Consider the following 22,332-nt stretch of genomic DNA (forward strand, 5'->3'; position numbering starts at 1 on the left):
GAGGGTAAAAATACAGAAAATACATGTATTTGTTTATATATGTATAATATACCTCTGAAAAGATACCTAAGAAACCAATAATAGTTGTTGTTTATCCAGGGAAAGGTAGGAAAGAGATTTACCATTTCATATCACTTGCATTCTGAAACCTGTATAAAAGTATTATCTATTGAAAAAATTAAGTTTTCAAAACAAAGAAAAGATGAAGTTTCTACAATTGTGGATACACAATTAAGGCTTACTTTTTCCATTTTGTTTGCCAATTTTTAAACATAGGGCAAAAAAAAAGATCATGAAAAACCTAAATAAATGGGTCTTTTCATTTTTTTTACATAGTAAACAAAATAATTGAAAAATATTAAAATACAAATATACAAGTACAGAATAAATTATTCAATGCCAAAGATGTCTTTATCTGCTTCAAAAATAGCTGTATCTCTCTTACCATATTGCAAATATTTTGTCAGACTGAACTTCTGCTTGGAAACAGGAGGACACACAGGAAATACAAATCACTACTAAAATGAATGGGAAAAAGTTAAGGATTTTTCTCCTAAAGTTATTAAAAGCTCAATTCTACTTTTAAAATAAAAATAAGGGGAAGTCAAAAATTTCAACTTCTAACTTATTATACATAGGAAGTAGATGATTTTCATACAGTCAAACCAGGAGTAACACAAACAAAATTTTACTTTCCAGTTTCTAAAGTTATTTTCTATAAGTTATTATCATTTTTTTGAAACCGTTTGGTATATTTGCTAAATGGATTGACTGTTAAGACCTCCATAGAAAGTCCATTGCTCAGGTCACCTTTTTTTAATGCAATAAGGGCACTGAGACGAAATGATTTCCACATTCCTGACTGCTTTCTGATCCTACCATACAACAGTTTTTCTTTAATTTTTCTTCTTTTAAATAAGGATAATAAAAATTTACTTTTATAGGTATTTTTGGCAAAGATTAAGGTATAAAGCATATATACAAAGTACTGACTTGTTGGTACAGAATTAGACATTCAAAAATGGTTTCTATTCCCCCTTGCCTTTCCTGCATCTGAGAACTAAATTACCATTAAGTGAAAGAATTAAATGCTCTGATTTTGTCAGGTCACTTAATATTTTTCATTTGGCATATACATGAAATTTTTAGATGGCCTCAAAATTAAGGCGGAGCGGGAGGTCTTATTTAAGAACATAAAACTTATCCCAAAGAAAACTGCTCATGTTTAAAGTTTCATAGTCTCTCAGAATCCTACTGAAACAGAACAGTTTCCCAACAACAAATAAATTTTCCCTTTTTAAATCTTATCCAAGCACAAAAGTAAAATACTAACAATAATCTCAAGGCAGTCATAGCGAAATAATATCCAAAAGACTGCTTTACCTCAAAGACAAAAAGATTTTCAAGGCAGCTGAGAGACCACTTTCTTCATGTCTGTTTCTGGAATGTGGACACCAACCACACACAGGCACACTCCTTCCCCAGGACATCCTGACTGCGCACAATAGCTACCAACAATTGAACAAGGTTGCTATTTCCAAGCATGGAAATTTTACTATCTAAAGACGCAAATTTCCCTATCTAAGTAAAGTTAAATGGCACTTGTAAACAATCTATCTGAAAATAAATTTCGTTACTAAGCATATTTTAAAAAGTCACAAAAGACACTACCCATGCTTCCCATTTCAAGCCATTTATATTTTTTTCAGGGCTTGAAATACAGAAAAAAAAGAGAACTGCACAAACACAATAAATCTAGGTCAAAAGCAAGGGGGAGGGGGAGATTCTTAAGTATGGTCTATGTTTTATTGAGAAGGATTTTATTTCTCTTCCTGCCTCATCCCTTGTCAGAGATATGAGTGTGTTGACCATTCTCATCATATTCACATCCACAGTCCGTGTACAAGCTGCCTATATCTCAGTCCCTACTGTCACCTCAAGCCCAGTTAATACCTATTAAAATGTCAAGATTCAGGCCAGGCAACATCTCTCCCCAAAGAAGCCCTTTATTCACTCAAGCTGGGATGGGCTCCTTCCTTTGTGCTCCATGGTACCTCTGTCAAGAGAATGGATCACTGGATGCTGTCACTTTACCCCAACTCCACCATGCCACTGCTACCCAATGGGTCACTTTTTAATCTTCAATTATTTGATTTTATATTACCTTATCAGTGGTATTTGACACTGATGACCACTTCTAAAAATCCTGTATTTTTAAATTTCCATGACCTCTGTCCAGATCATCTTATGTGTTTCTTGCCTCTATGTTCCCAAGATCTTAAACGCCTGTGCACTCTGCATTGGTGTCTTCCTTGTACATTACCACCAATTCACCAACAGTTTCCAAATCTGCATCTTCAACTCCAGATTTCTTCTTAACCCCTAACATCTGATCTATCTTTATATTTTGTCAAATCAACAGTCATATTCTATCACTACCACACTTCTGCTATTGTCTTACATGAGACCTAAACCACATTATTCCTAACAATCTCTAATGATCTCCTTGCTTCCAGTCTCATAACTTGTCAAACGCTCCCTTTACCCTCAATCCTTACATACTGAGGCCAGAATAATTCTAACACTTCTTATTGGCAAGTCATTTCATCAGAGGATCATGTCCTAATACTTGATTCTAAGTTTTAGCCCATACTACATGATACATAAATGTATAGGTACATTTATACACTTACGTTTACAATTTGTATTTCATTTTTTATATTTTAAAATAAGGTCCCAATTAAATCTTATTTTATCTATATGGTTTGTAGTGCATTCATTATAAATGACCATTCTCCAGCATCAATTATCCATGGATAGCAAAGACTTCCTGAACATTAATTACTTGGCACAAGAGTGTGCACCATTTCAAAAAATTCAAAAATTTTAAATGTCAATTGTTTGGTTTAAGTTAGTATTTTTTAGAGTTTTTCCTGAAGAATAAAGTTTTAATTTTAGAAAGGAAGAAAGTTTTAGGTGTAACTTAAGCGGGAATATTAAAATACGAAAGTAACATAATTCTTTACTGATATATACCATACCAATCCCATGAGAAGAGATTGGTTATAAGTCATTATGGACCAAAATGTATGACATGGGTCCTTTTTAATCACATCAAACCATTTTAACATATCTTCCTTACCTTTCACTTTTGCAGCAAGCATTTCGGCAGCATTTTGAAGGTCAACAGAATTGAGGTTCCGATGTTTGTTCATTATAGACTTTAAAACTTGGAGAAGTTCATCCAGACGTATAGGAATGAGTTCTTTAAAATATTCTTAAAGAGGGGAAAAAAAGCAATTTGTTTCTGAAGCAAACTTTCAGGAATCCAAACCAAGAAAGACCATTATGAAACACATTTAAGTAGATGAACTAGCTCCACAATTTTTGCCTATTAGAAGTTCATCTCTATTATCATTATTGCAATACAAATTTATATGGCCTCCTGAAGAGTTTTAATCATTTTAATTAGTGAAAGACTTCAAAGGCTTTCATAGTTATGGTCAATTTAGCACTATCTTTTCATTTTATCAAGTACCTAGTTTTTTCAGTCTGAATATGCGCTGAAGATTTCCCTTATGGCAACTTTAGAAGGTTTCCCTGTGTTATAGCTTTTACTGTCATACATTTTTTAACAAAGTTAACAGATGAAGCCATATAAAGTTGGATATACTGACCAATATTAAAAAGCACATTTAAATTTCCAAATTAGAATTGACTCTTTACAGATAACCACTAACTCACAGGCCTTAAGTATAACAACTTCCATTTGACCTGTACATTTTTAAATTGTGTTAGAATTTACATGTGGCAATATATACAGATCTTTATGTACTTTAATGAATTTTTGCATATAAAAATTAAATTAGTTGCCAATCATGAAAACTGGAGGGTTCTTTATGAAAATTCCAGGTTTCTGCCTATACTTGGAAAATCAGGATCTGGTTATACCAAGCCCATATTCATCCTTGGCCACAAGTAACTGGAACCAAGTAGTGGCTGTTCTCTTAGGTATGCATTTTTACCCAGCACTCAATTGTCTAGCCGCAGCCTACTCTACTCATTTACTCCATCGTGGGTTCCTGAAGACAGAGTTTTACAATCCTTATAAAATAAGGCAACAGTATAATTTATCATCCAAACCAAGATACTTCTGCAAGTGAAAACGGGATGCCAGGACAACAGACATACTCCAGGACTACCCAGGTTGACCAGAAATTAGTCACCCTAAATTTAAAGCCCCTGAATAACCTTCCCCAGTTTTGAAAAGATACCTTGAATATATTACTCTGGTATCATTTTCCTTCTGTAACCTCATAGAGCACTAATGTTTAATAATAGTTAATATTTATTAAATTATTTCTATATTTGACAAGTTAGAGTATTTAATGTAAATAAAAAATAATATAGTGGCCACATTCATTATAAATGTAATGAAATTTCATTTATACTGCAAGGAATATATGTATGTGAATATAATGAAATTCAACCAAAGTGTTAACACTATTTATTTAGAGCAGTAAATCTCTTCTATCCCCATGTTTATCTACTATTCCTATAATATGGTCATCTGAATTTTAATTTATTGTTTCATCTTTTTAATTTATTGTTTCCCATGCCCCTCTTCAGTATATCAAGTGAAAACAGATTAGCCAGTTCCACTTTTTGGTTCTCAAGCATTAATACAATACTGCGATGTTTATATTGCAAACACATCACAGAAATGCTTAATAAGTGAGAAAGCCATGGCGTTTTTCTTGATTAAAAAAACAGACAACTTTTAACATCAGTGTTGTTAATTCAGTTTACTTCTCTCTGAAAAGCAAAGTATTGTACATTTATATGAACTACAACAAATACTGATATTTTTAAAAGAAAGAACTCTTGGCTTGCAAAACCAAACAAGAAAGCCCTGGAGCTCAATGAAAACAATCAGGAGGAAGAAATTTTTCAGAAATTATCAACTGATCATTAGGAAACTCCCCCCCCCTTTTTTTTTTTAACCATAATGACTTCTGAATTTACAGAATAAAAGAAAAAGTCTCAGGAATAGTACCTTTCTTTATCCAGCTATCTGGGGGCTGTAAAAATAATATTAGGTGACATTTTTAAATACTTATTTTAAAAACTTTACATAATAACTCATTTGATCTTGACAACAATCCAATGATACAGGTTAATTATCTCCCTTTTTCAGGTATGGAAAATGAGGCACAGAGCAGAGAAGTAACTTGCCCAGGGTTATATAACTAGTAGGAGGTAGAATAAGGACTCCACTTCAGGAATCCTGGCTCCAGAACTTGTGTTCTTCACCACTATGTTATCTTGCCAAGGTTAAAGAAGTTATGTCTTAATGACCAGTAATCTGCAATGTGTGGTTTAAAAGGCTTTATGTTGCAATCAAATATGCCAGTTACTATTATACATGATACTAAATTATATAAATATTCTAAGCAAATACAAAGAAAAGAATCCACGAACTAATATACAAGTAACAAATGAACAACCTGTATTTCACACATCAGTCCTCAAAGATTCACTTCACAGACACCAGCCACTATGCCATAACCTGTTAACTTGCACAATAAATAGTAAGTGATATCCATGGGAAATCACTTCTAGCCTTTTATTTCTAGGATACATCTGAAGCTAGCAATTTAATATTTCTAATATCTCACAAAATATCTGGCACAATGCAAAGGCTGAAAATGAAGCAATAGTTACTAAAGGTAAAATTTACTAAATAAAACTTCTCTGAAAGAAATTGACATATGCTCCTGTACATTACCCTAGGGAAAAATGGGTTAATCCTCAAGACAGAATTTCAATTAAGACTTTGCAAGAAAATTGCTGCATAACTTCTCACAATAGAACATAACGTTTAATGACATTAAATTTCTGATTCTTTTGTTCAACAAAATTTGCTTTAGAAAGTTACCATACTTCCTCCTACTACAGTTCTATCAAATTTAGAAGGATCTAGAATTCATCAGAAGCTACCACTTGAGATCAGAGTTATATGGTTACAAATAAAAGTGAATTTAAGATAAAAACAACTGCCGGAGGAGGGGCCAAGATGGCGGCTTAGCAACGTGCGCGTTTTAGCTCGTCCTCCAGAACAACTACTAAATAACCAGAAACAGTACAGAACAGCTCCTGGAGCTACTATAGTGACCAGACACACAGTGTACCCCAGTCTGGATCAGCTGGACCGGCTGTAAGTCTCCAGAACCATGAGTTCCCCAAGCCGCTGTGACCAGCGCCCAGCACCCCTCCCCCACAGGCGGCTTCCCAGAAGGAAAGGAAAGAGACTCTAACAGTAGCAGGGACTGAGTCCAACCAAACACCAATTGTGGCATTAATAGACAAATTCTGACTACTAAAAATAGGCCCCCAGCTCAGGCGAAACTGGTCAAGGCAGAGGTCGCTTATTGGCCTAACCGAAAAAGAGGAAAGGGGACAAAACAGAAGTTTTTGTTGCTGTTTCTACGGAGGCTTGGCTGCCTCTGGTTTCAGCGGTGGGACTACTTGGGCTGCAACTGCCCCAGAAATAGGCAGAAACAGACTGCTTTCAGGGCTGTCTCCCACCTGTTCCCCAGGGGAGGGGTGAAGCCCAACTTAGGTGGAATCCCTCTCTCAAGGAATTCAGACCCCAGGGCTTGGCAATTTGAAGCCATTAAAACCAGCCTACAACCTCTCCTCTGTCTCCACCATGCCCCCAAGTAAGGAGAGCCTTCCAAAGTTAAAGGAGCCACAACATCTTTTGCCGGTGGGACCCACAGGCAGACAAGCACCACATACTGGGCAGGATAAGAAAAACAGAGCCCAGAGACTTCACAGGAAAGTCTTTCAACCTGCTGGGTCTCACCCTCAGGGAAAACTGATGCAGGTGACTCCTTCCCCCCGAAAGGAGGCCAGTTTAGTCCTGGAAAACCCGACTGGAGTCTGTAATACCTATGTAGACCCTCCTAAGGGTGGGGAGGGAAAAGGCACCTTACAAGCAGGACAAGAAACAAGAAAACAAGAACTGAAAAATTACCCTCTGTTAAAAAAACTTAAGCTAGAGACCCAGAAAAAGCTGAACTGAAGGTCAATGAACAGATAGACAACAAACTCATCTAGCAAGAAAACCCTAGGTAAGATAAGTGAAAGCAATCTCCAGAATAAACTAATTATGGTAATTAAATAAATATCTAGACGCCAGCAAAAAATAACAAATCACACCAGGAAAATTGAAGATATGGCCCAGTCAAAGGAACAAACCAATAGCTCAAATGAGATACAGGAGCTGAAACAATTAATTCAGAATATACGAACAGAAATGGAAAACCTCATCAAAAACCAAATCAATGAATTGAGGGAGGATATGAAGAAGACATGGGCTGAACTAAAAGAAGAAATGGAAAGTCTGAAAAAACAAATCACAGAACTTATGGGAATGAAAGATACAGTAGAAGAGATGAAAAAAACAATGGAAACCTACAATGGTAGATTTCAAGAGACAGAGGTTAGGATTAGTGAACTGGAGGATGGAACATCTGAATTCCAAAAAGAAACAGAAACTATAGGGAAAAGAATGGAAAAATATGAGCAGGGACTCAGGCAATTGAATGACAACATGAAGCGCACAAATATACATGTTGTGGGTGTCCCAGAAGGAGAAGAGAAGGGAAAAGGAGGAGGAAAACTAATGGAAGAAATTATCACTGAAAATTTCCCAACTCTTATGAAAGACCTAAAAGTACAGATCCAAGAAGTGCAGCGCACCCCAAAGAGAATAGATCCAAATAGACATTCTCCAAGACACTTACTAGTCAGAATGTCAGAGGTCAAAGAGAAAGAGAGGATCTTGAAAGCAGCAAGAGAAAAGCAATCCATCACATATAAGGGAAACCCAATAAGACTATGTGTAGATTTCTCAGCAGAAACCATGGAGGTGAGAAGACAGTGGGATGATATATTTAAATTACTAAAAGAGAAAAACTGCCAACCAAGAATTCTATACCCAGCAAAATTGTCCTTCAAAAATGAGGGAGAAATTAAAACATCCTCAGACAAAAAGTCACTGAGAGAATTTGTGACCAAGAGACCAGCTCTGCAAGAAATACTAAAGGGAGCACTAGAGACAGATATGAAAAGACAGAAGAGAGAGGTGTGGAGAAGAGTGTAGAAAGAAGGAAAATTAGATATGACATATAAAATACAAAAGGCAAAATGGTAGAGGAAAGTACTACCCAAACAGTGATAACACTGAATATTGATGGATTGAACTCCCCAATCAGAAGACATGGACTGGCAGAATGGATTGAAAAACAGGATCCTTCTATATGCTGTCTACAGGAAACACATCTTAGACCCAAAGATAAACATAGGTTGAAAGTGAAAGGTTGGGAAAAGATATTTCATGCAAATAACAACCAGAAAAGAGCAGGAGTAGCTATATTAATATCCAACAAATTAGACTTCAAATGTAAAACAGTTAAAAGAGACAAATAAGGATACTATGTACTAATAAAAGGAACAATTCAACAAGAAGACATAACAATCATAAATATTTATGCACCAAACCAGAATGCCCCCAAATATGTGAGGCAAACACTGCAAACACTGAAAAGGGAAACAGACCTACCATAATAGTTGGAGACTTCAATTCCCCACTCTCATCAGTGGAGAGGCTGGAGGGAACTGCCTGAAAATGTAGAGCTGTGTTCCAGTAGCCATGTTTCTTGATGATGACTGAACAATGATATAGCTTTCACAATGAGACTCTGTGAATGTGAAAACCTTGTGTCTGATGCTCCTTTTAGCTACTATATCAACAGAAGAGTAGAAAATATGGAATAAAAATAAATAATAGGGGGAACAAATGTTAAAATAAATTTAGTTTGAAATGCTAGTGGTAAATGAAAACGAGGGGTAAGGGGTATCGTATGTATAATCTTTTTTTTTCTCTGTTATCGTTTTATTTCTTTTTCTAAATCGATGCAAATGTTCTAAGAAATGATGAATATTCAACTATGTGATGATATTAAGAATTACTGATTGTATATGTGGAATGGAATGATATCTTAATGTTTTGTTTAATTTTTTTAATTAATAAAAAAATAAAAATGTTGACCAAGAAAAAAAAAAGTGAATTTAAAACCTTCTTTTTTTTTCTTTTTTTTTTTTTTTTTTGCATGGGCAGGCATCAGGAATCAAACCTGGGTCTCCAGCATGGCAGGCGAGAATTCTGCCACTGAGCCACCATCGCACCACCCATTAAAAAACTTAAAAAAAAAAATTGTACAACTTGTTTATCTGAAACTAGTGAAAACTTTTATCTTCCTTTCTAGCCTTATTTAAAAACAAAATAGAAAAGCAAGACACCAATCACGAAGATAAGCTTTTATTAAAATCCACTTTAAAGTAGTTATATAATCAAAAAGTTGAAGAATTAGACTACTGATTTCCTTTCAAATATCTTTTATGACAGCCCAATTACACTATTATTCTAGCCCAATTACAAGCCTTCCATTTTTCAAATTCCCAGATTTTGAGCTTCCTTGAATGGTATTTCAACCAGGAATGGGTTGCTCAAACAAAACAAAACAAGTTGACTCAGGAATTTATTGGCTCACAGTGTCAGAGACTAGAAGACTTGCTTCCGCCTGGGGTCAGTATCTTCTGGCTGGCCAGCATTCTTTGGGGGTTCATCGGCTTTTCAGTCATGGCAATGCACGTGGAGGCATCATCTCCTTTCTCTTCCAGGTATCGCTGACCTCCAGTTTCTGGCTGCTCCCCATGGCATCACCCCTCTCTGTTCAATTTCCTTTGCTTATAAGGACTTCAGTCATATTGGGTTAAGACCCAGCACCATTCTGTTTGGCCACATCGGAACTAATAACATTTTCAAAGGTCTTAATTACAAATGGGTTCACACCCACAGGACTCGGGGTTGGAACCTGAACATGTCTTTTGTGGGGGACAGGATTCAACTCCCAACAGGAAGCATACCACAAAGAAAGACTTTTAAATTACTATATAACTAGAAGAACATTTATGAATCTGTTCTTTGGAATTCAGAACATAATATTTCATAGAGGGGCAAACATATACCTGAACTGGTACTTACACAGCAAGTACATTAATCTAGTGCTATAATTAAACACAGAACAAACATGTAAGTATAATTGAGTGATTCAGCATTTTAATGTGAGGCAAAATTTACCCCGTAATTATTCATAATGCCCTTAATGATGCTGGATAGAGATCTAAAACTTCAAATTCCACATTTGCTACTTGTATAAGACTACTGGGTAACCTCTTCTTGAAAATAAGTCTTGTAAGAGAATTACCAAACTCTTATCATCTATTCTATCAAAGAAAGAATAAATGTTTTCACAGTTCTCTGATCTCCCACATTAGGCTCTCCATTTTTATTGTAAATTAAAGAATTAGGGACAAACTGCAATATCTTCACTCCTTTAGGGAGCACAGAGCTTCATGGCACTTATTTTAACCTCCACAACTTTTGTAACACAAGCCCCATATTCTTATTTGGAAAATTTTCATAAATACCACTCTTTAAGATAGTTATTATAAAACTGATATTAAAAAATCTTAGAAGGGTCTCAGTGGCTTGGAAGGTGAAGACTCAAGAGATTGTGGAGCTATGAAGAATACCTCATAGAACTGGAAAAGGACATGCCAGATGACGAGAAACAGAAGAGAAGAGAAGAGAGCACTAGACTAAAAGAAGAGGGGAATGAACAATTTAAGAAAGGAGATTATATAGATGCTGAACCTTCTTATAGTCGAGCCCTTCAGACATGCCCATCCTGCTTCCAAAAAGACAGGTCTATTCTCTTTTCAAATAGAGCTGCTGCAAGGATGAAACAAGACAAGAAAGAGCTGGCCATCAGTGACTGCGGCAAAGCAATTCATTTAAACCCCAGCTAAATCAGGGCACTATTAAGGAGAGCAGAATTGTACGAGAAAACGGATAAGCTAGATGAAGCCTTGGAAGACTATAAATCAATATTAGAAAAAGATCCATCAGTACATCAAGCACGAGAAGCTTATATGAGATTACCTAAGCAAATTGAAGAACGTAATGAAAGACTAAAGGAAGAGATGTTTGGTAAACTAAAAGATCTTGGGAACTTGGTTCTCTGACCTTTTGGACTCTCCACAGAAAATTTCCAGATCAAACAGGAGTCCTCTACTGGCTCCTACTCCATCAATTTGGTTCAAAATTCAAACAATAACAGATAACAAGAGATAACAATAGCTTTAAAAGCTGGCTTGGAAATTGTGTGCTGCTTGCTGTTAACAAGAGGAAAGGACCTGCCAATATTTTAAAAAGCATTCTATCTGAAAAAAAAAGGCTATCCAGTACAGCCTACTGCTCCCCTTTCCCTCATTTTATGATCAGGGTAAGATGTTCTTACTGATGTAACGAGCCTGATTCAATTTCCATTTTAAGATGATGTCTGTGCAGTTATAACCCCTGGTTCTGGCTGTGTGTCCCTTTTGTCCAGAAGGAAAAATCCTCAGCCAGGCCCCTGAGCCACAGACCCACAGGGCAATTAACAGGTGTTCAGGCCCAGCAAAGGCTCCCCTGAAATGAGCAAACCTGTCAATTGGGAGATTGTCCAGATGTGATTTATGGGGTCCCGCCTGCTGTCCCATCACCCTGAACACATATGCTGACAACGCTGCCATGCAGGGCCTCCAGCATTTTCTGGTTTCCTCTTATGGTAATAAAAGCTTTCTGTGATTGTGAAAAAAAAACAAAAACAAAAAAACAAAACAAACAAAATCTCAGAGATTTCAGGGGCTCTAAATTGCATCATACAGTTTCAAAATAATATTTTATTTAGTTAACTTCTTCATTTCTGAACTGTAAATCTTTAACTTCAAATCCAATTATGATTTGAATCACAGAATCATAAAATTGATAGCATATAGTGCAAGCACTTCAGTTTTTTTTTTTTTTTTTAGCACTTCAGTTTTAAAAGATGAAATGACTTAAGTCTAAAGCTAGTCAAGATCAGCAGTAGGCCAAGAGCCTAGATTATTTCAATCTCTTGCCAGAACGTTCTCTGCCATCCTTTAAATAACCAATTTAACCAAATTATGTAACTTGGTTGACACTGATCTACTGGTTCAATTCAAAGACGGGCTAAGAAAGCTAAACACTACAAAGGTAAAGATAACTTTTAAGGAAGGAGATTCCAGATGGTCCCCAGCTTAGATTTTCTATTGCAATGTATAACCGTTTTTAATTTTGTATTAGTAACAGCTTTTTCTAGATTTCCTTTAAATGCCATAGAAAGTTGAAATATTTAAGACTGAAGAACTCATCTCAATATTCTTGATACTGATGAACACCAAATGTCTATGCAAGCAACACTCTATGCTGATGGAAATGTTCTCTGTCTATGCTGTCCAACATAATACATACTAGCACACATCTGGCAAATAAGCACTTGAAATGTGACTACTGAAAAGGAAGGGCTGAGTTTTTTATTTTAATTGATTTAAATAGTCACATATATCTCATGTCTACATATTGAACAGTGCAGATCTAGATAATTCATCGAATGAAGACTTGGTCAACGAAATAACGAAAACTGAGCAGTGTTTTCACTAAGTACCTGCCATGTGAAGCAGCTCAGTATAGAAAGAACACACCTTTCTGCATTCATGACATTTGGGTTCCAAATCCCCAGGCCACCATTTATTGGTAGTAAAAGGTTGAAAAAATCACATAGCCTAACTTACACATATATTTCATCTGTAAAAAGGGGTAAAAATATGCCCTTTGGAGAAGAGGAAAGAGAATCAATGCTTAATGGGTAAAGAGTTTTTTGTTTTGGGTGATAAAGTAGTAATGGAAGGTGATGATCGTAGCACAACATGGTAAAAGTAAATAATTTCACTGAATTGTACACTTAAGAATGGTTAAAATAGTGAATTTTATGTTATATACGCTACCCACGATTTTAAAAAGTAGCTGCACTTATGATGACTATGTGAATAAACACTGTTTATATGTAAAGGCATATTGGTAAAATATAAAACTTACTGTATACAATTACATATTTCTACAACTCTAGTTTGGGGAAAGGAAAATGTAGCTATAAACCAATCAAAAAGCTATTTTAAGTCCAGCCTCAACAATAGGGTCGAACACCTGGGACAAGAGTCAAAATGACTGTGCATCACTAGCTCATGACAGGTAGATAAGAGTATATAAAACAAATGATCTTCTGATTAGACCAAAAGATAATTTAATTGTATATCTACATTTCATATCCCTAAAAGCTGATTTTTAAAAGCATTTTAACACTAATATATATGTATGAAAAAGTAATAAACAATACACACTTCCTTGTTTAAGGAGAACAAAAGAAGGTCCTAACAACTCAAATCAACTAAGTAGCATATTTCTAGAATTTGATTACAATGATCTAAATGTACTCCCAAAGATAAAGAAAACAAATTCCTGTTAAATCCAGGATTTCTTCTCGGATGGCATACATACATCCTTTCAGCTCTGACTGAAGAACCATGCATTAAAGCCAACCTAAAGTCAAGTAAATGAAAATTCTCTGGCCATTGAATACTATTTTTCAATGGGAGCTCATTATTCAACAAATGGTTTTTCCCTTTACCATTAATTACCCAGACATAAATTGCAAGCTAAGTGTAAGAGCTTTTTGATTACTAGCACTACAATCTATTATTTTAGTTTTGAAGTACTAGCTTTCTTATCAAAAGGATAATGCCCTTACAGACTTTTCAAATTAAATTTCAGAGACTAAATATATTTTCATACACATTATTTTATCTCAAGGGATAGTCTACTGCTACTTTCTTTATCACTATTTTTCATTCTCATTTAGAATCAGCTTTCAAACCACTTCTTATTCTCTGAATTGTCTATTCACAACCTAAAACTAATAAAAAAATTTTGGAGATAAGGAGTAGACCAACTGGTTTTAAATTACCATCATTTTAAATCTGTGACACAAAGCATAAATACGAGAGATGAGGATTTTAAATATTTGAAGTCTTCTAAGGAAAATAAAGAATAAATTTTACTGTACATAAATTATAATGTAATTTTTTAAAATTAACCCAGTTAAGAATAAAACTTTATTACAAAGCTCTGCTTCTTGTATATGTTACTTTAGTAAGAAATACATTATCAACATCATATTTAACGTATTTAGGATATCTTTCCACACTAGCAAGATAACTTTATTACCATTTAATCATCCATAATTAGACTTCAAAATCAAGCTATTAAAATGAATGGGAATGGGAACAACTTATTAGTAATATTTATATAGTTCCAAAGACATGTGATTCCTGTTTTACAAATAGAGACTACAATTCATGTATTTTTAACCTGAAAGTTATAGTTAGATTAGAAATAAACTCTTAAAAGCAGCATTTAGTATAAGCACAAGATGTGTTTTTGGTTTCCATTTTTCAAAACATATGCCAGAAACAAATAATTAACTTAAATACATAGAAATATACTTACTAAAATCTTATAAATTTCTATAATGTCCCAGGAGATCTCACGTAAATAAGAAAACACTGGTAATCTTAATTTTCTATATCCAGACATACTACTATGAATATGGAAATGAACTTCAACTTATCAAAAAGGAATAGGAGCTTCATTTTTAACTATCAAATATCATTACCATCAAATTTGGATGTAAAAGGACCCTAAAAATCAGAAGACAGGTAGTAAAATCAGGAAGCACAGATGTATATATGGTCCTTTGCTTCAGGAGAATCAAGTCTTTTGTTTCATAACAATTTCTAACTAGAAAGAGAATAAATTTTGTGATTAGCCCTTAATTCACAAAGAGGTTGCAGAACCTCTTTCAGTTTGATTTTTGAGAGAAAAATGTTCACTCGCAGTCATAAATATTAACAAGAATATGCAAAACTGAATCTAGGTAAAAGTACCAACAATGTAAAGTATAAACATTAGTCTGCTTACTAAAGGCCAATCCATGCACCGTGTTACCATTAACAAGAAGGTTAACATGCCAGTGACTGGGGTGGACATTTAGGTTTTTTTAAATGTGCTCAGTCAGAAAGGCCCAAGTCCATGCCGCTGTGGCAGGTGCAGTTCTTCCGTGGTTTCACACTAGTTACCTTACAGCTGGTGTGTAATTAGTGCCACTTACTGTACATTACCCACGGCGAAAAAATTTCAATGAATTCAGTTTCTTATGTAAAATGGGACAACTGCTAGGAACGAACAACTGATTTTCATTTTTCGTGGTTTTTTTCTCCTCACACTTACCAAAGTTACTATTATTTACTGTACCACATCTGATTATAAAATAGTTTACAATGTAAACATCAGACACTTGGCAAAAAAAAAATTAAAAGCCATATAATTAATTAAAGCAGATTCTGTTCTTACCCCTGTATACACACATATTTGTAGCTAGGCTGGCATTTTAAATTTTACAAACTATCCAATAAAAATGCTAAGAGAAAATTATTGACAAACCTGACACAATAGCGTCTTTCAAATATAGTAACATGTGGGAGAATTTCCGGATATCATTCACCAACTCCCTGATGTAATCCGGGTCAAAAGAGGAGTTGGAACTTATGGATTTGAACCCCATTTCAGAAGTGGTGACATCAGTAGAATTTTGGCCTGATGCCAAAACACGCTTTTTCTTTGTCCTTTTCTGTATATTTTTAATCATCCTGCATATAGGTCAGAAAAACTGAAATCCTTAAAAGGGAAGAAATGGAAAAAAAAATGAGAAACACAAACACTACATTAACCATGGGAAACATTACACTAGGTTTTCAATCAATAGTCCATAGCCCACCTTAGTATTTTCTTTAAAAGAAAATACTTATTTTTTTTTTTTCATGGGCAGGCTCGGGAATAGAACCCGGGTCTCCAACACAGCAGGCGAGAACTCTGCCACTGACCCACTGTTGCCTGCCCCAAATGTTTTTAAAAGAAACAAAGCCACTAATAGCATCTTTCCATTTATTATTCAGTGCCAGTAATCATGATAAATCTATATGCAAACTTCTATTTCTTCTTTTCTCACTGCAAACTTCTATTTCTTCTTTTCACAAGTGAGAAACCTGGGGTTTGGAAGTCAAGTAACTTGTCCAAACTCTCAGCTGACAAATGATAAACCAAGATCTGCCGTGACTCCAAAATTCATGCTCTTAATCACTACCTCTTATTCTTAGTGTGTGTGTGTGTGTGCGTGTACATGTGTGTTTTACTTTTAAAGTTGCCCTGAAAATGTCATTTAATGGAAGGGCACATATCTCCCTCCATTATACCACCATCAAAATAAAGATGAAATATGAGCTTTGTAAAAATAAAGACCTTTTTCCAAAATCCTTCCTCATTATTTATTATTTACTATATGACCTGCAAAGCTGTTAATCGTCTGTTCACTCTGGCATGCTCATTACAAAATGGAAATAACATCCTGACATCTATTCTCATGAGGTTACTATAAGGATTCAATCAAGACAGTGGCATAGAAGTGTCCAGCATGTAAAAGATCAATTAAATTTACTTCTCTCTAATTGTAAATAAACACACATACACACGCCCAACTCCATATCCTAGGTTATCGAGTCTCATTAAGAATATTTCTTTGTTTAAAACATGTTTCAAGGGTGTCCACTGACATGATAAACTCATTTGGTGAACACATAAATGTATGATTATCAGGGCACTATTTGAGGTAATTTCAGAATGGTATTATAAAAAAGACAATCTTTTGGATTAAGAAAGATCTGGATTTGAATGCTGGCTCAAATATTTTCTAGATGTATTTCCTGCACAATTTACTACAGACTTGTATGACGATTAAAAAGGACCACAAGGGCAGGCCACGGTGGCTCAGCGGCAAGAATGCTTGCCTGCCATGCCAGAGGACCTGGGTTCGTTTTCTGGTGCCTGCCCATGTTAAAAAAAAAAAAAAAAAGGACCACAAAATTGCAGAATTCTCGCCTCCCATGTGGGAGACCCGGGTTCAATTCCTGGTCCATGCACTTCCCAAAAAACAAACAAGCAAAACAAATAAATCAAACAAATAAAAAAAAATTTCAGTAAGTGGTGCTGCAGTAACAGGATACTCACATGGAAAAATAATGAAATGTGACCCTCCACCATACAACACACAAAAAATTTTTTAATAAATAAAGGACCACAAAATTAAAGGATCTCATCTCTGAAAACACCTTAGTTTGTTTCTTCTTCATTCTTACATTTTACATTTCTAAAATTAAGAGTCCTAATTTTGTTTGTATCTCCTGAAATAAAAAATGAAATGACTGGGGGAATTAAATTAGCTTGAGAATTAACATTAAAATGTTTCTCAAAAATTCTGTGTTGGATAACTGAATACTTTTTAAATGATAAGAATAAGTAATGACTCATGAAATTTACAGTAAAAAATTTTATTCATTATTCTTTTCTAGTCACATGTAAGATATATTATCATATCGTATACGCTGTGCTATACCTACCTCATCCAGCGCCATAGATTTTTACTTCTTCATCTACAGTTCTCTGATCCATCCACTATTTCTCCACTATCACTATGCTACTATGAACTACCAGCATTTCTGTTCTGAGCTAACCACTGTAATAACTTCCTAACCATCCCCCCACAGCCATTCCTGTCCCATTCCAAATGCAGTGAGTGAGCATTTCAAAACACAAATCTTATTGTGCCATTTTTCTGCTCAAAACCCTTCAATAAAACAAATGAGAAGCTGTCATGCACTAACTATAAAGCTCAACATGAGATATGGCTCCTTACCACCCCCTCTGCAGTATCATCTTTTTTAAAAAAATATTTTTATTAAGAACTCTTTCCACACATACAGTTCAGCCATAGTATACAATCAATGGCTTACAATATCATCACACAGTTGTGTATTCATCACCATGATCACTTTTAGAACATTTGCATAACTCCAGAAAAAGAAGGAAAAAGAAAAAAGAAAAAGCTCATCCATGCCATACCCCTTATCCTTCCTTCTCACTGACAACCAGTATTTCAACCTACTCAATTTTTTTACCCTTTATCCCCTAATTATTTCATTCTCATCCTTTTTTTCACTCATCTGTCCATACCCTGGATAAAAGGAGCATCAAACACAAGGTTTTCACAATTACATGGTCACACTGAGAAAGCTGTATAGTTAGTTATACAGTCATCTTCAAGAATCAAGGTTAATGGAATGCCATTCAACAGTTTCAGTTACTTCCTTCATGAGCCACTCCAATACAACATAAACTAAAAAGGGGTATCTATATAATGCATAAAAATAACCTCTAACATAACTTCTCAACTCTGAAATCTCTCAGCCACTGAAACTTTATTTTGCCTCATTTCTCTCTTCCCACTTTTGGTCAAGAAAGTTTCTCAATCCCACGATGCAGGTCCCATGTTGCCAGGGAGATTTAGGCTCTGGGAGTCATGTCCCATGTGTGGAGTGGGACAGTGGTTCACCTGCCAAGTTGGCTTAGAGAGAAAGGCCATATCTGAGCAACAGAAGAGGTTCTCTGGGGATGACTCTTAGGCATAATTATAAGTAGGCTTAGCTTCTCCTTTGCAAGAATAAGCTTCATAGTTCTGAGCCTCAAGACTGAAGGTTCAGCCTATTGAATTTGTGGTTCTCACTGCTTGTGAGAATATCAGGAATTTCCCAGATGGGTAAGTTTAATATTTTCTCCTTTTTCCCCATTCCCCCAGGGGGACCTTGCAAATACTTCTTTATTCTCTGCCCGAATTACTCTGGAAAGTACTGGGGCATCATACCAACCTGTACAAATCAATAAGATTTCACTTTTTCATAAAAATTCCATGTAATTACAATGTTCAAGGAAACTGACCATACAAGTTAAAATAAATAATGTGCCACCCAAAAGGTAAATTCTGCACCAAAATAAACCTCTCTCCCTTTGGTCTTGCACAAAAGTTGAAGTCTGAAAATATGGGCCAAATCACTCTTTACCCAGTATTCTGATTTACCCTCATCCTATCCATTTCAGCTTCATTTATATCTCTAGATGAAGTCTGATCACTTTTTCAGTGTTCTGAACAGTTGCTGAATGGGGTAATGCTGACGTCCATTGCAGTATCATCTTGGAGTCGCAATTTCTGGCTCTCAACACAGATTCTAAGGATCCATGTGCCATATTAATACGTTTTCTAGTCTACCCAATTTAATTTTTTAAGTGCTGGTTGCAACACACCCAATAGGTTTCATAACCTATTGACCCATAATGGGTCATGATCATATAGCTTAAAAAAACATCAATTTTTCAGCTCATGGGCTTATCTATATATGCTTCCCTTTGCCTGGAATACTCCTTACCCTCAATTTAATTACTCAAATCTCAGCTCAAAGATCACTTCTTCAGCTTGTATGGTCAGTTTAGTTGAACACCATAAGTACATGTAATCTTGAATAGGGTGTGTGACTTTGTTGGTTTGTCCAGGTTAATACGCTGAAATATCCCAGAGTAATTTGGGCAGTGAATAAAAGGCATTTGCAAGGTCCACTTGGGGCACTGGGGAGAAAGTAGGCATATTCAATTTCCCCTTCTGGGGAATTCCTGATATTCTCACGAGCAGTGGAGACAACCAAATCAAAAGGCCAAGCCCTCGATCTTGGGGTTTGCCCCTATGAAACTTATTCCTGCAAAGGATATGCTAAGCCTACTTAAAATTAGGCCTAAGAGTCACCCCCAGAGAATCTCTTTTGTTGCTCAGATGTGGCCTCTATCTCTAAGCTGACATGGGAAGGGAACTAATTTCTTCCCCACACCCCCATGTGGGACATGACTCCCAGGGGTATAAATTTCCCTGGCAAAATGAGACAGAAATCCTGGGATGAGCAGGGACCCGATATCAAGGGACTGAGAAAGCCTTCTTGACCAAAAAGGGAAAGAGAGAAATGAGACAAAATAAGATTTCAGTGGCTGAGAGATTTCAGACTAGAGAGGTTATCCTGAAGGTTATTCTTACACATTATATAGAGATACCCTTTTTTGTTTATGGTATATTGGAGTGGCCAGAGGAAAGTACCTGAAACTGTTGAGCTATGTTCCAGTAGTCTTGATACCTGAAGACGACTGTATAATGATATAGCCTTTACAATGTCCCTGTGTGATTGTAAAAATCTGTGTCTGATGCTCCTTGTATCTAGGGTATGGACAGCTGAATAACAAATATGGATTAAAAATAAATAATAAGGGTGACAAAGGTTAAAATAAATTGGGTACATGGAAATACTAGTAGTCAATGAGAGGGAGGGGAAAGCGATATGGTATGCGTGAGTTTTTTCTTTTTATTTCTTTTTCAGGAGTGATGCAAATGATCTTAAAATTGATCATGGTGATGAATACACAACTATGTGATGACACTGTAAGCCACTGATTGTATACTATGTATGGAATGCTTGTAGGTTGACAATGTTTGTGTTTGTATATTGTTTTATCAATAAAAATATTTTTTAAAAATAGCATAAGCTTAATCCAAGCTTTCATAAAACTGAACTACAGTAACGAGAAAATCTGGATAATATATACTCTTTCAGAGATCACACACACTACTCTCCTATGTGCTAAAATGAATGTTCTCTAGTTGTGTTAATATAAAATGTAGTTATTAATAGATCGTGACAGCCAATTTAATTAAATTAGGTAACAATGCATGAAAAACCCTTTTATCCCAGGGCCTGGTTTATCATGAAGACTAAGTAACTGTTAACCATCATTACTAGAAATTCTTTATTGTGGACAATTGCATTTAGTATCGTCAAGGAACAAGATGTGACCTTATTGCTATCTGTAGGTTGTAAGTAAGAAATGTAGGACCAGAAACAATTCCAGAAACTTAACTTACCTCATGGAAACCTACTAAAAGGGTTCAAAGAAAAGTATGAACTTAGCAAACAGATTGCTGAGCAAAGTATTTGTGAAACCCTAATTCTCGTATAGCTCTTCCAACTTCAACATTAAAAATATGTATCATCCAATTCTCAAACTCTGTATCAAACAGAAACTTACTGATCAAAACTACTTTTCAGTATGTTCCAACTTCTTAGTAGAATGTGCATTAAAAATGTGAACACTAACTTCCCGGTATGCTGAAACATGACTTTTCTTCAAGACTTCAGTACACTGCGCATCTCAGTCAGATGTATTGCTCCTCCAGGCACAACCACATACCTCCCCCAAATTTTCATTCAGGTATTGGGCTGTATAATCAAAGTATAAAATTGACTCCAAATATCTGTACTTCTCAATTCCCATCTTATTATTTATACCTAGGAAAAATTGTCAGCTATTTCAGAAATCTATTTCAGCACAATTTCTGATTAATAAGAATCTACTTGATGCTAAAAAAAATCAGAAGAGCTCTAGAAGTCTTTGACTGTATTTTTTAAAGCACTGAAAAAAAACGGGGACATCAGAAATAGTTTTAAGAAGAACATGCAAAATAAGTGTAATATCTAAAGAAGGCACGCAATACGCATACACTTCATTCCTGTGCAGTTTGAACACAGCACACTTAAAACCGAAGACGCTGCACAGCCTCCCACGTCTCCAGAATGTCTAGCATTCCTGGCAGGCAGGGTTCTCCCGTGACAGCCCAAATCACCCAATGCCAAAAATGCACGTTCCCTATTCCAGGATTTAAATGCAGACAGAAGAATGAAGCAACCACAACAGGACCGCAGCCGACAACAGCGATGGGCCAGAGTCACCGGGACAAAGGGAGAGGAAGGGGCGCCCAGCTCACACCTTTAGCAGGTAACAGTCCTGCCCTTCAATAAGGTACTGACTCCAATTCCAAACTCCAATATGGAGTTTCCGTCTCCTCAGTCACTAGAAACGTCTCAGACCGAACTCACTCATCAAAAAGAGAAAATAAAAACTGTCAAACCCCAAACACATACCTAACAGATCTGGGACAAACTACTGAGACTGAGGAGACCTCAGAACGAAACACCCTTTGTCCACCCAAAAACGCAGGCGAAAAGAAAGCACCAAGGAAACCCGAACGTCCCTGCAGACCGCGAGCCCTGTGGGGGTGAGAAGCGCAGTCAGCGCAGGTGGGAGAGGCTGGTCAGAAGCAAAGCCGCACACCCCAGTCAGGAACGCGGATTCGGGAGCAAAACTGCCCGAATTTCTCTGCCGACCCTACAAATTGCTGGTCGCTGTGCTTGGGCAGGTTCTTATTTCCCTTGTGAAAAAATGGGGAAGACGATCATGGACCTACCGTGAGAACCAAAGTTCAT

The 22,332-nt window shown here is 35.9% G+C and overlaps 1 protein-coding gene and 1 pseudogene across 12 annotated transcripts in view; one reads left to right on the forward strand and one right to left on the reverse strand.

Moving 5' to 3' along the window:
• Positions 1 to 22,332, reverse strand: part of LOC143650009 (rho GTPase-activating protein 29-like) — a 75,481-nt gene that overhangs the window by 38,649 nt on the left and 14,500 nt on the right. For 2 of the 12 annotated variants that reach the window (XM_077120210.1, XM_077120209.1), the window contains exons 2-3: positions 15,533 to 15,766; positions 3,143 to 3,277 (exon numbers count right to left, since the gene is read on the reverse strand). In XM_077120210.1, the coding sequence (XP_076976325.1) occupies positions 3,143 to 3,277; positions 15,533 to 15,737 (340 nt within the window). In that variant the 5' untranslated portion in view covers positions 15,738 to 15,766. Of the gene's footprint in view, positions 1 to 445; positions 519 to 1,383; positions 1,509 to 3,142; positions 3,278 to 11,617; positions 14,686 to 14,705; positions 15,767 to 22,332 lie in introns of those variants that run through there. The other 10 variants (XM_077120211.1, XM_077120212.1, XM_077120219.1 and 7 more) reach the window with 9 other exon arrangements.
• On the forward strand, positions 10,633 to 11,498 carry LOC143650918 (tetratricopeptide repeat protein 1 pseudogene; annotated as a pseudogene).

Source organism: Tamandua tetradactyla, chromosome 11 (genome assembly GCF_023851605.1).
Source record: "Tamandua tetradactyla isolate mTamTet1 chromosome 11, mTamTet1.pri, whole genome shotgun sequence".
Classification (NCBI taxonomy): Eukaryota; Metazoa; Chordata; class Mammalia; order Pilosa; family Myrmecophagidae; genus Tamandua; species Tamandua tetradactyla.